The 15,843-nt window shown below is 37.4% G+C and overlaps 1 protein-coding gene across 2 annotated transcripts in view; it reads right to left on the reverse strand.

The window, feature by feature from the left end:
- The window catches only part of MID1 (midline 1), a gene marked incomplete at both ends in the record, with an annotated part of 91,821 nt that overhangs the window by 38,799 nt on the left and 37,179 nt on the right, over positions 1-15,843 (reverse strand). For both annotated transcript variants that reach the window (XM_082278430.1, XM_082278429.1), the window contains one exon: positions 1,940-2,035. In XM_082278430.1, coding sequence (XP_082134556.1) covers positions 1,940-2,035 — 96 coding nt within the window. The remainder of the gene's footprint in view (positions 1-1,939; positions 2,036-15,843) is intronic.

Here is a 15,843-nt window from a genome sequence, read left to right on the forward strand (position 1 = left end):
TTTTTTAAACTGGTTTTAAAGCCCCCAAAAGCTAAATCAAAATTAAAATTATTTCAAGTTAGGTAAGGAAAATCAAAGTAGGCAACAGAAGTCTTTAAACCTATGTTTTTATATGTTTACGAATGATGTACAATGTATTTTACATTATTATCTGTAATATAATATATCTAAAATGAAAGAGAAAGCACTCGCTGAAAAATTAACTTCCTGTTCAGTTTCAACATTTGAGTGAGTTCATATGTCAAAACTAATACAGTCATTGGAAACTTTTCCAAATATTTTTTAATTTTAAATTTGCATCATTAATGTTTTAGCTTATATATTGTTTTTTTTCATTTGGGTTCCTGGCTTGGGATGAATTTCTCTCATGAACAAGCAAGCAGAAAAAGAGTGTACTGACTTTTCAGAAAATCTATCTAAGCCACAGCTTCTCCAGTGCTGGAGACATGCACATCCTATCTGAACTTTTCACAGAGCTCTGAGAAACAGAGATAACTTTAAAGTTTACTTCCACATCCCACTTGCCCAATTTCCAGCACGGCCGAGGTCCAAGGTTTTGACTGAAGCTCATTTCTTAATATTTTGCTAATTTAAATGCTAATTAGACTAATTTGATGAATAAAACATGGTAGGAATTCATTAACAACTATGCTGTGATTGCTTTATGTCTACAGAGAAATTTTCTAAAACAGGACTCCAGGGACAGTGGCACATCTGTTACCAGCTGAACAAGTTGGATTCTTTGTGATACTAAACTTAGAGCTGGTAATATATTGCAGAACTGCAGAGAAGATGGAGGAACTTTAAATTTTACAGACCTAGCACATCTTGGACATAGGCCACCAATGAAGATGAGACCTTATGCTTCCTTGCATAAATCCTGAGCCCATCTGCTTCATGAGGTTTGCTCTGAGTGTCAGACACGGAAGAAGAAAATGTGCCTTATCTCTGTCTCTCATTACCTACTAATGTCATTCCAGTTGTTCTGCCTGGCATTATTGGTGCCTATATAAAGAAATTAAACCATTCACCTCATGTCTGATACTGTGGATACACTTTTGTGGTTTTATTGAGCTCTGTGAAGTTAATGAGGCTCCAGAGAAGTGGAGCAGATAGGATTATCTCTTTGGAAGAATAGGGGGATGTTTGGCTTTGGTTGGTTGGTCGTTTGTTTGTTTGTTTGTTTGTGTTTGTTTTTGTTTTTTCTTTTTTGTTTTTGTTTTTGTTTGTTTGGTTGGTTTTGTTTGTTTGGTTTGGTTTTGTTTGCTTTGCCTTTTTTGGGTGAATTTTTTTTTCACCTTTTCTCAGGGGGAAAGTATAGGTTCAGATCCCACCATGCTCAAGATTTTTTGTTATACTCAGAGTAGAATATGTAAATGAAGCAACTAAGAGACCTGTAACCACCTATCTTCTTTGGAAGATAAATATATTTCATGTATGACATTTGAGTACTGGTAAGTATCTAGATAGTTAATTCTGATTAAAAAACAAAACAAAACAAAACCAAAACTAGTGGTAAACAGAAACCTAAAAGAAGTTGGGGATCTGGGTGTTCCTATTTCCTTGCCTTCATTTTCCACCTGTAAATATTTCTCTATCTCACAAAGGATCCAAAAAGACAAACGTTACAGATAGTAGGTGATTGTTCAAGTAGAGCAGTGGTGGAGGCCATACTAACACACCATAGTTAAAACAGGACAGAAAGGAATGTAAAGGAGATTTTCTGTATTGAGAATACCATTTATCACTGAAAAAGCTTTAAGTCAGTTTACAATTATTTAAATTAATTTCTTCACTTGTTTGTTTGTTTTTGGTTTTGTTTGTTTTGTTGGGGGTTTTTTGTTTGGTTGGGGTTTTTTTTGTTTAAATGTTTGCTCCTGAATGCTAGGAGTGAATGTAATTAAGTTTATAAGTTTTTCAAATGAAGGTCAGTACTCACTTCTACATGTTGACAGGTCTGAATGAGTTTTGCCAGAAGAGTTTCCAGTTCAGTGTTCCTCTTAATAAGGTTGGTGAGGTTGCTCTCCAAATTTTGCTGTTAAAATGAAGGAAAAAAAAAAATTAACATTTCAAAGAATTATTATTTGGGTGAATATTTGAAAAATCTAATTACACAGGTACGAACATGAGACTTTCATATTGATATGTTCCATTACATGTTTGATTAGATTAGATGTTTTGTCTATGCAAGACAAGAGAGAAAAAAGTTCAAGAATAGAATTCTGGAAAATAGATTTTCTAAGGACCTAATAATAACTAGATTAAGCAAATAGTTTTATTCAGGAGGAAAAAAAATGAGTAAGGAGAAGACCAGAAAAGGTAAGAACATCTCCCCCCCCAAAAGTGGTTTATTTTAACTGAGAACATTTTAACTGAGACTCCTTATTCGCTGCTTTCAGTTGAACATCTGAGTTTAAAAGCCTGCTGCTAACTGAGGTCTCTGAGCTGGTCAGCACTTTCTTCTTAGGATTCGCAGTGCTGGATGGGCTTTGATAGATATGATTTAATTCCCTAGTTCATCAGAGTTATATTTTCAAACAAATAATTCTAAAGAAAAACATCCTTTCTATGCTTAAGAATGAAATATCTACTCGCAAACTCTGCCTTCACTAACTGTTCTTAAGATAGAACTTGTGGCATGTTTCTGTGTTTATCAACTGATTATGGCTGCCACTAATATCTGCAACTGTGGTAGAGCGAAGTCCTTTCCAGCTCACAGATCTGAGGCTGCATCCTGGCTCTCTTCTATTGCATGAGAGATTGAGATCTAGCAACAAAAGTTTCAGTTTCCCTTCTCCTCCCTGTATCCACAGGAAGGAAACCCAAGCACATGAGGAGCAGGTCTGTGACAGCTCTGACCCACTCCCTGGAGTTACTGAACAACAATACCAGAAGTGTGTCCTGTGCTTTTCTCCTGACAAGGGCTGCGAGTGTCTCTGCACGACTTCCATTAATTTCAACCCTCCTCATGTTTTATTAATGACCTTCTTTTCTTCACACTACTACTTTCCCTCTGGTGTATCTATTCTATCATTCCAGTCCCTGCAGCTACTCACCTGACTTGTATAATCCTCCTCCAAACCCCACCTCCACACACTCATTTAGAGTGTGCGTGTGTCTGTTTTCTGGTGCTGTTATTCTCTCCTGTTTCATGCTGGTTTAAAACACTTTGTTCCTGCCCCTCCCTTTCTGCAGCCGTGCAGTTCCCTTTCCATTCTTGTATATGGCTACAAACAAATGAATATGGGACTATTTCATTGCTGAATGATACATATTTTGGCATGTACCAGGGCTGATGCTGTAAGCACCGGGGAGGCAGTCAGTTCTGTTCCACCAAGGAAAGCACAACATTCTGATGGCTTTACATATATGACCCTTCCAAGAGGTGTGATGGGTGTTTGAAGTACATCATTTTGGCATTTTCTTCCCAGCAGAGCCGTGCATATTGTGTATGACAAGCTCTGGCTGTAAAAACAGCTTCTACACCACACTTATTTTATAGCCCATTAAAACAAAGAGTAACAAGAACAGGTACTTTTACTGAACTGCTTGTTCTGGATCCTAGATTTCCATAAGCCATACTGTGAACGATCTTAATTGTGAAGGCATGTTTGCTGTGCTGTCAGATGTCCCTTTGAAGGGCTGAGACTCATACGCAAAGTCAAAATATATATAGTTACTATATCACATAACTTTTGTCTTCAAAAAACATCTTCCTTAAGACAATCCAAATGTGCAAATACTCTTGAAGTTTTATTTATATAACTTCTTAATCTTATATATTAATTTTTTACATGTAATATTTTACACTAAAATGTTTAAGTGGAAAACATGTATTCTTGATTGAGGTGATCTAATTATAAATGTATTATTGGACATAAAAAATACTAACAGTTGGTACCTATACATACTATGAAGAAAAAATATATTAAAAATTGTTGTTTTGAATATATATAACTGCAGTTATTTTAAATAACTGAAAGCTATTTCTCTTCAACTAAAGCCATTAATACATGAAGAGTCAGCATTTTTCTCTGAAACAAAAATGTATTGACCCATAGATTATATACAGATTATTATATTCAGGTTATTCCCAAAATCTGGATATAATAATCTATATTCCTGTATAAATATATATATATAGGATGAAGAACAAAATCTTAGAATAAGTTTCATATCCAGTGACTATAAATATAAACCCATATATATTATTATGGCTTCACACAGGTCTCTTGATATCTTCTGCATTTCCTGACTGTGAAAACGGAAGAAAACCCCGAAACAAGCGAGTTGCCTTAGAAAAACTGGAGTTAATCCATTCCCATGCTCTCTCTCCTTGAACTGTGTAATTTTCCATATGGGAAGCCTGGAATTTTTTTCTGTGCAGTTTGGTATGCAAGAGATTGATTTTTTAAGTCACGCATGATCAGAACTTTGTTAAATTTTTGTTGAAAAACCTGGTGGCTGCTTTCTGAAATAAATGTCAATCTTTCCAGTTTCACTAGGGCAGTACCGAATGGCAGCTCTTAAAAATACCTGATTTGAAAGTTTTAAAGGTCATAAAACTTGATGGATTCCTGCATTATGTTTACCCAGATTTTCTTTTGTCAGTATCTTCCTCTAGTATTTTCTCCTATTATTTTGTCAGACAGACCATGGTGCCACTTTAGCTACCACATGATAGTAGGTACCAGAAGCAGAGTTTGAGCTCTGCCCTCTTTCTTTACTCCATATAGGGGGACTCAGAAAAGGCCTGAACATTTACATTTCAGAAACAGATGTTCGCTCAGAGACTTTCCAAAGTGTTGCAACCTCATTTCCCATCCACACCAGGATCTTCCCCAGTTGTGTAAGACTACAGTGCCAGATTTGGAGGTCCAGCCGAGCAGGAAAATGAATCCAGTTATTGTAGACTAGAATTCCTGGGAGAGTGAATTGTAGCCAGGTTTCAAGTCCAAAGAAATTGTGCTGTCACATTATGATGAGTACATGTGAGAATGAGTAGCAGAGTAACCTGATTCCAAGTATCTTCTACTGCTGCTCTGTTGGGCAAACCAAATTACGATTGTATTTTTGTTAGCTTTCTAGGGAAATCATAATTTCTTAAATATTCGCACCTGACTTTTCTCATCTTTTTTTGTCAGTTGCTAATTTTCATTGTTACCTGTCTATTAAAAACTGATCTTAGAAACTCTGGGGTTGTTTTTTGCAAAGATGCACAATAGTTGTTCTGCATTTTCCCTGTGGACAGGCTTCACATATATTAACACAGTAGATGCAAACTGCTCTCTAAAAGCAAAAGCAAGGCTGAATGCTTCCTGACTTACCAATGTAGATCCAGCCCAAGATCTTGACATTCCATGCATGCTTTGAAACTGTTTTTACAACATCCAGTATAAAGTGAAAAGAATGCTTACTGTCCATTTAGCATGGTCTGACAATTATACAACATAAATATTCCTATAATCTTGGGATAAATCCAAGTAGATGAAATCACAGACATGTAATTGAAAAAGACAGTTAAGGATGATGTTTCATTTTGACTCTGCATGCCTATAAAATGATATGATCCAGGGACTGAAGTCTAAGTTGGAAAAATTAATGTTAAAAACTAGAGGAGGACAACTCAGGACTGATCACATTTTTTAAGCTGCTGTCTAGCTCATGATCATGTTGCTGCTGAAGTCACGATCATGTTGCAGCAACGATTGTGTGAGGCTTGTGCCCTGATTGAAGTGGGAGGTCAGACTAGATGATCATAATGGTCTCTTCTGGCCTTTAAATCTATCAGTCTATGAAAACCAAATGTGAACCTATGCCCTTTGCCAAATTAACAGTCTCACGCACAGCATTGCTTGTCTAAAATAGGAAGGTAGCACAAACAGATAGTCCTAAGCTACTATATGGGTTGGAAATGATGTCAAAATAAATCAGTGTAAACTTCTAAAGAAGAGAAATGCTGAGTGTGTGTTCCTGCCTTACGTCACAGCACAGAAAACAATAGCATCCTCGAGATCATATTTTCAGAGACTTTTTCCATAAAAAGTGTCTATTCAAAAAGCCACAAGATAAAACATACAGCTATCAGGTACAATTAGATTTGAAATTCCATTTGAAGTAAAGCAATTGTATTTTTCTTATTAAAAATATTATTTTTCCTCCCATTGGCAAATATAAATACTCATTTGAATTTTCCACTCACTGCTTTGAGAACTGTTCCACTGAAACTGCAGCACATGCTAAGACACATTATGGGATAGTATATGTAACAACAGTCCTGATCACCATTTATATCAAATCCACCATGACCAAAGACTTTCAGCAGGAAACATTGACTGCAGTTTGCTTTTCCCTTGATCCTGGCGTAGAACTGACCAGTGTAAAGCATATTTTGAGACTATCTCCTGGTTCAAAGAAGAAAACAACTTTGCATAGTGGAAATTAAGTTTAGGGATTATACAGGTTTCTTGAGAACCACTGTCACCTTCCCACCACCTCTTTACAAGCAGTCAAAATGAAACAGTTTATACATTTTCAGTTTGGGTTGGTTGAAGTGTGTAACTTAAAGCCACGCAGTCACACTGCTGTAATACACAGATGAGGAATAAAACACCACAAAGCAGAAGTGTGATCACATTCTAACTTATTCAAGCCAGCAGGGAAACCAGAGTGATGTTGACATGGCAGATCAATCTTTAGTACTTGCAGGCTAGCTAGAGATCATAAATATACTCCCTGTCACTAACACAGTCCATGCAAACATATCTTCACTGAAATGTTTTCCTCCTAATTCAAAGGTATTATGCTTGCATGTGCTCCAGTTATATTTTCACCTCGTCATAGTGACATACCCCATGAACTAGTTGTCTGTTGCCTCCAGGACTTATGTCTAACCTATTAAAATAGTTGCCCATCAAATCCAGAATAACTGCCAGAATATCAAGCATGGTTTTGAGCCAGGTTTGGGGTATATGTGAGCTTAATGCTTCCTTTGGTGTTCTTTATTTAAATGGACATGCCAGGTGCACATGGAAAAACTTAAGCTCATTTTTGTTCTATGTACTTGTCCTGAAACAGATTACTACTCTTCTATAATATTCACATGCTCAACCCTGTATTTCTCCAGCCAGGGAATGGTAACATTTTAATAGGAATGACTGACCTCAAGTCTCAAATGTGCAGAGCTTGACAACTGCACTCCACATTCCTATGTGTAAAGAAATAACAGCTATGATGTTGATAGACTCCTGGGGATGAAGATTTTTACCTCAAGTGATTACAGGATATCACAAGGAAAGACCCATGAGATATTGCACTGTTAATTAATTGTCCAGGAGTATTTTTATTTAAAGTGCAATGAAAATATCTGCATGGGAAGCCATTATGACTCCAGTGATGTTAACTAAGTTGAGTCTATTTCCATATTTCTTAGGAATGTCACTTGATTTTTTATTAATCTCTATTTAACATGGGACATTGTGGAAACTAAAGGAAATCCAAGCACTTCGAATTCTGACCACATAAAATCTTTATTAACTGAGAAAGCAGTATTCCAGGGAGAACCTTCAATTACAGTCTTGTGTCTCTGCAAAGCCGTGCCCTCAAATATACCAGGGGTTCTTGCCATTTGTAAGTACAGTTCTGCCCTTTTATTTAACTACATTAATCTGTCTTGTAAGTTGCTCTTCAACCTTCCTTCACTGCTTCTTCTCCCTTGGAGAAAGAGAAATTTCATACCTGGGGCCTCTGAGAAAAAAGAACAGGACAAGATGTATATATATGTAGCACACTATAGCAAAAGTTTTCCATTGATGTGTACTATCAGGTCTGGAAAACAAACAATATATATACTTAAAAACTATTTGCCCATAGCAGGGACCATTTTTACCAAAAACACAGGTCAATGAAACTTGCACTGCATACTTATTTTCATAGTTATTTTGTTATTGTATGTATTGCATTTTGTATTGTGTATAAAAATGAAGTGAAAATAGCATTTTCTCTTAAACAGAGGCAGTCAAACTTATTACAACAATTTTGTTCCAGTTTAGACAGTGACAAAACTGACTATATAGGACAATCTGGTTTGGTTTTTTTTTTTTTTTTTTCAATTAAGCTATTAGAAGATATCCAAATGTTAACTTGGCTGGGATCTGGGGGGTTGTTTCAGTCTTATTTTTAATGAGTCATTAATCAAAGAAGGACCAGAATAATAATCAGGAATCAAGGATCAAGAAGGAATAGATTTAACATCTGACCAAATTAAAAACTAAAATGCAATTTGGACTGATATGTGAGTTAAAAAACATTTGCAAAAGTGTAAAAATATATTTGAGGCCACAATATATTTGATGGTTTTTTTCCTGCCTCAATGCAGGAGTCAAACTGGAAGCTGAAGTGTTAAAAGAGCACAACAAATACCAGACACCCTGAATTTAAAGCATGTCATTAAAGACTTATTGTGGTGAGCTAGGGGGCTTATAAGCTCATTCTTTTCCCCATGGGCTAATCCAGTGCAATGAAGGGGGTTAAGGACAACTTGAACTATTGCACAGCTGTCCTGCAGCACCCTAGCTAAATCTACTTCCAACCTCCCAGGACATGGAATGTACTTAAAACCAGGAGTTTAACATGAGCTCCTGCCCATGAGATGCATAATCTAATCCTGTGCAAACAAGATCTGGGAAGTTTTCATTCCAAAACCTGCAATTCTAAGTTTTTCCCATAACTAATGACAGATATCTATATGAAAACAAAGCAAAAATATTATCTAAAGAACCACAATTTATGCAGTGTTATTAAAGTCCTGGTTTCTACAGATGTCTGCCTAAACATTTCTGAAAGTTGTACTTATTTAACAGGTTTTATTGTGGAAAAAAAATCTGGGTTTAATCAGTCAATACATATTACTGCATTTTGCATTTGAAAAACGCCGTCTTATCTAAGTGGGTATGTGTAAAAACAATTCAGTATTATGCAAAGCTGGCAGGTTGGAAAGGTAGATAGGTAAGGAATGGCAAATTTCAATGTGGTGATTTGGTCTGCATTAGGAAGCAGTGGTGGAGCTGTCACAAGCCTAATTCAGCTCTTTCTGCTGGCCTGACACTTGTGGCAGCTGCCCCCTCCTGCATTTCTGTTTCTCAGTATGGCAAACAGCACGTTGAAAGATATCTATTGACTGCCCTCCTGAGGATATTAATTGTCCATCCAGAGAATGAAGCCATGAGTCCATCTCCTGTCATGGCTAGAAGGTTTGGCACACCCAGGACTCACATTGGCTTTGTCTTATTCAAGAAACAGAAGTGACTTTCTGTGCAGTTCTGCTACAGGGAGGAAACAGGTGCATCTGTGAACACAACATATTCCCAGCTGTTGCCCTAATGGCACATTAGGAGCCATACAGGCACCATTGGTAAGCCCAAGGGAAGCCAGGGAAATGCACTTCTTTAGGAAAATGCCTATCCCACTGTCCAATGTCATGGTGCATGAGGCAAGTGTCACCAAACCAGCTAAACAGAAACCCCAACTCTGTCATTGGGTGAATTATACTAAACCAAGCACCACTTACAATTGTGTTCTTTGGGGGTTTGTTTTTATATTTGTGAACCCTATGAAATTTTGCCAAGAATTACACCATGAGTTAACTACAGCACTCTGGAGCACTCTGTTTTCTTGTCACTGAAGTCATTGATGGCTCTGCCTTTTCCTTGCAGTGAATATACCATGGATCATACCTTGCAGCCTACATACCATAAAAAAGTTGGCATCTGTTGAATTTGGTGTTCATTCTGTCACATGTTCACTGCCTTGCTGCCCATGGCTAGAGCTTGCTCTAGACAGAAGTCTAAGTCTCTCTGTGTTTTCTTCTCCTCATTTGCTCTATTTCCTATTCAGCAAACTAAAACCATCTACTAGATTGAGTAAATGCCCTGAAAGAAGTTTGGTGTGGGGAACTTGAGTTCCCCGCAGTTTTCAAGTTTAGATATAAGTTTAACTTTTTGAATAGAAGGCTTAAAAATTCATCTAAAATAGTTGTTAACCTGACCTGATAATATAATTTTTCAGTATTTTTCTATACAAATCTTTTGACCAGGCACCGGATCTCACATATAGGAGTTACTAAAATAATCATCTTTGGCTCAGATTTCAGGTACAGAGCTGTTATTATATTTAAATCTTTGACTTTATAAGTTGCTACGGACAAAACCCGATAACAACATTAAATAATCTTAGTATCATTACATTCTTAGGGACTTATTAAGAGAATGTGATGGTGGTGAGCTGAGCTTAAACTAAACAGTGAGTATAAATTGCAAGGTACAGATGATGACTTGGAAACAGATTTTGTTTCATATTTCTGTCATAGTTGGGTGAAGTTTCTGTTCTGACCTGCCTAGCCCTTATTGCCAATACTTCATCAGAGATCGACTCAAGATTCAAATTCCCTAACCACCACCACCACCAAAATAACCAACCCACCCCAAACCAAAATCACAAAACCAAAACCAAACCAGCAACAAACCCCCCACAAGTTTAGCTGGAAACTTAAAGTTCTGAGTATACTTTAAATACTGATGGACTAGAAAAATAACCAATCCAGCATTAATTTTTCCCTTGCATTTTGCAACTGATAAATGAAAGAAAAGCATGCCAATAAGATACTCAGCAGGCAGAAATATCATCCTCTCTCATTTAATGTACATCAATAAAGGCTTTTCCTTCCCTTACCTCAGCAGTGCATCCAACTCCATTGCCAGGTATCATGATCTCCCTCACTACTCCTACTTCCAAAACAAGCTCATATTTTGCTCCTTTTTTACCTGGTCATGGGTGTAACTCCTTCCCCTGATAAGATACTATTTTTCACTCCCTATTGGAGTGCACTTTCACAAAGAAATGAAATAATCAATTCAGTGTTAATCCAACTCTCATTTGAGAGGCCAATATTTCAGGGACACATTATTTTTCAACAGACCTCAAAAATGTATATGCAATGATTAAAAAACTCAACCAGCCAGAAGCAAACATTCCATGTGGAAGCCACAGCAGACTTGCATGTTCACTTACCTCAGCAGTGCAGATGAGGTTTACTTTACTAATATGAACTAATCAATTTGTATCAGCTAATGAGTTGTTCCTGACAGTATGAACAATTGCATGAGGATACTTCAAAGTAGTGAGTTTTAGCTCAAGAAGGCATGTTTGCAAGTAGTTTTGTAGTTTATTTTTACTCTGCTCCTATAATCACTTGCAGCATGCCAGACCACAAATGTAACTCAAGGCAGTTCTACTTCATTGATACTTGAGATCCCATGACTAAGTATCGAACATTATTTTCTATTTTTTATTTCTGATTACACTCAGTTTGAAAAGTAGAACTGGAAAAAAACTCCTGCCTGTTAAGAATCAGTGGATTGTGATAAAATGTTCCTTATATCACCACAGAAGTCTGGTGCCACAAAACATTTAAAAAAAACATTAAAAGATGACTCTTCTGCTGTAGTTTCCACAGTGATAGATCACATCACATGAAATCAAAGGATGATTTTAGGAAAAAAAGTGCTAGTAGAAGCCCAGATATGTGCACTTGTAAGATTTGAAAGTCACAAACACAGGTCTGTTTCAATTTCTAAAACATTATTTTCTACTATTCTGAGTTAGAACTTTGCTTTCTTGACATTTCAGATTTTCACCTGAAAGGCAAAACACAAAGGAAAGGCCTATGTGTTCTCTAAGAGAACTGGAACAATCAATAACAGCTCTGCATCTTCTACAGTAAAAGACTTTAAACATTTTACTAATGAAATAGGATGAGATTCTTTGTTTATGACCTTAATATTAAGCATACAAATTTGCACTAGTAAATTCAGTAAATCTGTCATCAGAAAAGAGAACATTTAATCCTTAAAAAATGAAAACAATTTATAAGTACATATATATACTATATTTCAATAAATGCTTAATTACGAACATAATACTTATGAATAATAGAGAACAAAATGCCTGAATCCACAGTCCCTTTTCTATAAGAAGAGCAAGGTACAGGTATTGCCCAACCCTTCTTCAACACTTTCAAACATTCAGATAAATCATTATAATTTTAAAGGGCCATTTTCCAGGTACCCCTTCTTCCTCCAAAATGCCAAATGCAAAAATGATGGTCTCTAGAGGTGTGAGTGATGAATCTAGGACAGAGGAACCCAGGTTGTGTGTATAGACTGGGGAATGGGAGGCTGGAGAGCAGAACCGTGAAAAGGGACGTGATGGCAAGCTGGACATGAGTCAGCAGCACCCTGGCAACCAGGAGGGCCAAGCATGTCCTGGGGTTCATCAGGCACAGCAGCACCAGCTGGGCAAGGGAGGGGACTGTCCTGCTCTGCTCTGCACTGGGGCAGCCTCACCTCGAGTGCTGGGGGCAGTTTTGGGTGCCACAATATAAAAAAACCCATCAAGCTATTAGAGGGTGTCCAAAGGAGGACCACGAGGATGGTGAAAAGCCTTGAAGGGAAGCCGTATTAGGAGAAGCTGAAGTCACTTGGTCTGTTCAGCCTGGAGAGGAGGAGACTGAGGGGAGACCTCATTGTGGTCATCAACATCCTCACGAGAGGAAGCAGAGTGGTGAGTACCAATGTCTTCACTCTCATGACCAGTGACAGCACCCGAGGAAGCAGCATGAAGCTGGGTCAGGGGAGGGCTAGTTTCGATGTCAGCAAAAGGTTTTTCACCCAGAAGGTGGTTGGGCCATGGAACAGGCTCCCCGGGGAAGTGGTCACAGCACCAAGTTTGACAGAGATCAAGAAGCATTTGGACAATGCTGTCAGGCACATGATGGGATTCTTGGGGTGTCCTGTGCAGGGCCAGTGTTGGACTCAATGTCATTTTGGGTCCCTTCCAACAGCATACCTAAACAAAGGATGCAAAACTGAGCTAGTCTTACATGGCCTGCTGATCATCTTTACATCAGGTGGGATAACAGTAGTAAAATGTAGAATCAGCCTGCCTGAACCCTCCCATATAGCTTTGTCTCCTTTTCTGTAGCCATTGTAACCATAATATGACAGGCATTCAGGTAATGAAAAATAAATGAACTTACATTTTGGTGAAAAGACTAGCAATTTAGAGAGAAGTGTAAATCAATTATTTCTGGAAAAAGAGAGGGAGATCTTAACATTTCATTTGACACATTTACACAATGTGACCAATTTATACAGACTTCCTCCAGACAAATGATTCATTTGATTTATGACAGCCTTTGAAGTTTTGCCTGCTATCAAGGCTACCAAATTTTTTCTGCTGATAACATGAGTCAATGCTGATTATATAAGTATGCTTTTCGTGGCACTTTGGGAAGATATAAAAACTGTAAAGCGCATGGAAGTCTTAACTTGAGGCCTTCAATTAATTCAGTTTGATTTTGATCTCAGACAAAGTTTTCTTTTGAGAAAAGATATGGATTTGATTTACTCAGTGCATTATTTCACATCTGTATTTTCTACATTCATTGTTTCTGAGAGATGAGTCTCTCAACTTTTTGAGAAACATGTTCACTTTAGCCATACAAAATACACAGAAATGCAGCTGCTGATACATGCTCTGTAATGTGAAAAGAATGAGTAATGCAATGTGCAAGGGGTGTAGAGAGAGAACAGGGTATTCTCTGGTGTTTCTGTGCATGGTCAACAATGGCCTTTTGAGGTCACACAATACTGATTGAGTGCTGAGCCTGATTTCATATACAACAATTTTAAATTTCCTCCTTTTTTCATTGACTGAAGTAAGATCTCTTCTCCCTGGACAAGCAAAGGCTCAAGGGGCCTCATAACAGTAGCTGTATACTTAAAGGGCCCCTACAAACAGATGGTCTCTTCACAAGAGCCACATGGAGAAGACAAGGAGCAACAGGTACAAGTTGCAGTGGGAGACATTTTACTTCAATGTAATAAAGACATCTTTTATGGTGGGAACAATAATTTACTAAAATAGCCTCCCTGGGGACAAGGGAGAGTCCTCATCACTTTACATCTTCAAGATGCAATTAGACAGATAGTCTACATCGTCATCTAGGCTCCCTTCTACATGAAAGGTTGAAACAGATCATCTTGCGAGGTGCCTCCCTTGCAAAGTGTGGTGTTCTACATCTGATGGTTTATTAACCACTCTTATTAGTTAAAGAGTTGTATCTGTAAATGATTCATTCTTTTAAGTATGGCTCTGTGTGCATGTGTGTGCATGTGTGTACATATGGAGGTGTTTCAGCAAATACTCCAGTGAAATGAACCTAAAGGTTAGCTTGGCCTCCCATTCTAGCTCGCTGAGCTCCACGGCTATATTTTGAGCTGATTTTGCCCAGTGTGAAACTATTTCAATTATGCAACTGTTCCCTGATTTTGAACACTACAGTGTCATTAACTATTATTATACAAAACTGAGTTATGTACAGGAGAGGAGAACTGACATCTTTCTAATTCCTGCTGGCCTGGTCCACTCTTTCCTGTATCTCCAGATGTTTGGAAAACAAAGCCTGGAAAGAAGTGCCAACCCTCAGGATGTCAGGCTCTCTCAGAGTGGGGGCCTTTGACTCCTTAGTTCTGTACATGAGCTGGTTCGCCCTGTGCATAAACACGCAAGTCTGTGAGATGGCCAAGAAAATAGTTGTGCAAATAGCTGAGGAGGGGCCAGGAGAACAGTGCCCTACATTGCCTGTGTAACTCTGACAAGAGAGGCTTGACTCTAAATTGCTGTTACACTCTCATAGGAAAAACAAGCTGGTTTTGGTAAGCCTTTCACTTCGTTGTAACTGTTCATGCAGGAGATGGGACATACATTTTGGAAATTACATATTCTAGATAATTATTGAATACTGAAATGACTGTTCCATTAACTTCTATTTTTTCATTTGTTTCTGCCAGAGTGGTTGCTATTGAACATATAAAACTAGCTTTTACCCATGATTTTTATAATTAATAAGGAACTTATTTTACTTTATAATTCAGTATCTCTGGTTTCTTTTTTTCGTAATGATGTATTTGTTCCTGAAGTTAACAGTGATGCAAATCTTCCAAAGTCTTTGTTTCCATAGTAACCACCTTACTTCAACTGAAAGACCCAAATCACATGCCAAACACGAGGCCCTAAAATGCTTTAAATTACTCATTTAACTAATTAAAAAAAAACCTGATAAAACAAATTTTCTTAATAGAGATAAAAGAGTAATAATGCCTACTTTGTACTTTCCCTATATGAATTTCAATTACTTTTACAAGAGGAAAACATCCTGATCCTTATTTTATAGATTATTCAATTTGCCTAAGATCAAATGCCTTTAATCAAATATGCACTTAAGGCTGTGCTATTTTTCCTACTGAGTCAATGAGCTTTAAATGAGAATCATCAGAAGCCAGTAAAGTTAAGAAGATCCCTCCCATTATGGATACTATATGCTGGTAAAATTTTTATTCAGGCAAGTAATCTGGCTGCTCAAGATAATGGTTATTGCTTGTTTGTTAGAGTGGTATCAGCCATTTCTCAAACAACATGTACATGGTTACTGAAGACAGTAAAAGCAAAGATGCCTAGGTTTGACAACAGAGGTGTGCTGCCCTTGCCACAGTCCATTGACATGTGGTCAAATGAAAACTTACTGGATGAACATTACCAATTCAGATTTCTAAACTAACCCCTTGGAAACATATTACCAAAAAAAAAAAAAAAAAACCAAAAAAAACCAACTGCCTTGCTGCTGAATGTAATTTTGAAACTGCGTGTCTGAAGAAAGATTTCAATAGTTCTTGATGGGTTTGTCCAGACCTTTAAGGTTGTCCCCTCTCATTATTAAATATGTGC

The sequence above is a fragment of the Coloeus monedula genome (genome assembly GCF_965178545.1).
Source record: "Coloeus monedula genome assembly, chromosome: 3".
Lineage (NCBI taxonomy): Eukaryota > Metazoa > Chordata > Aves > Passeriformes > Corvidae > Coloeus > Coloeus monedula.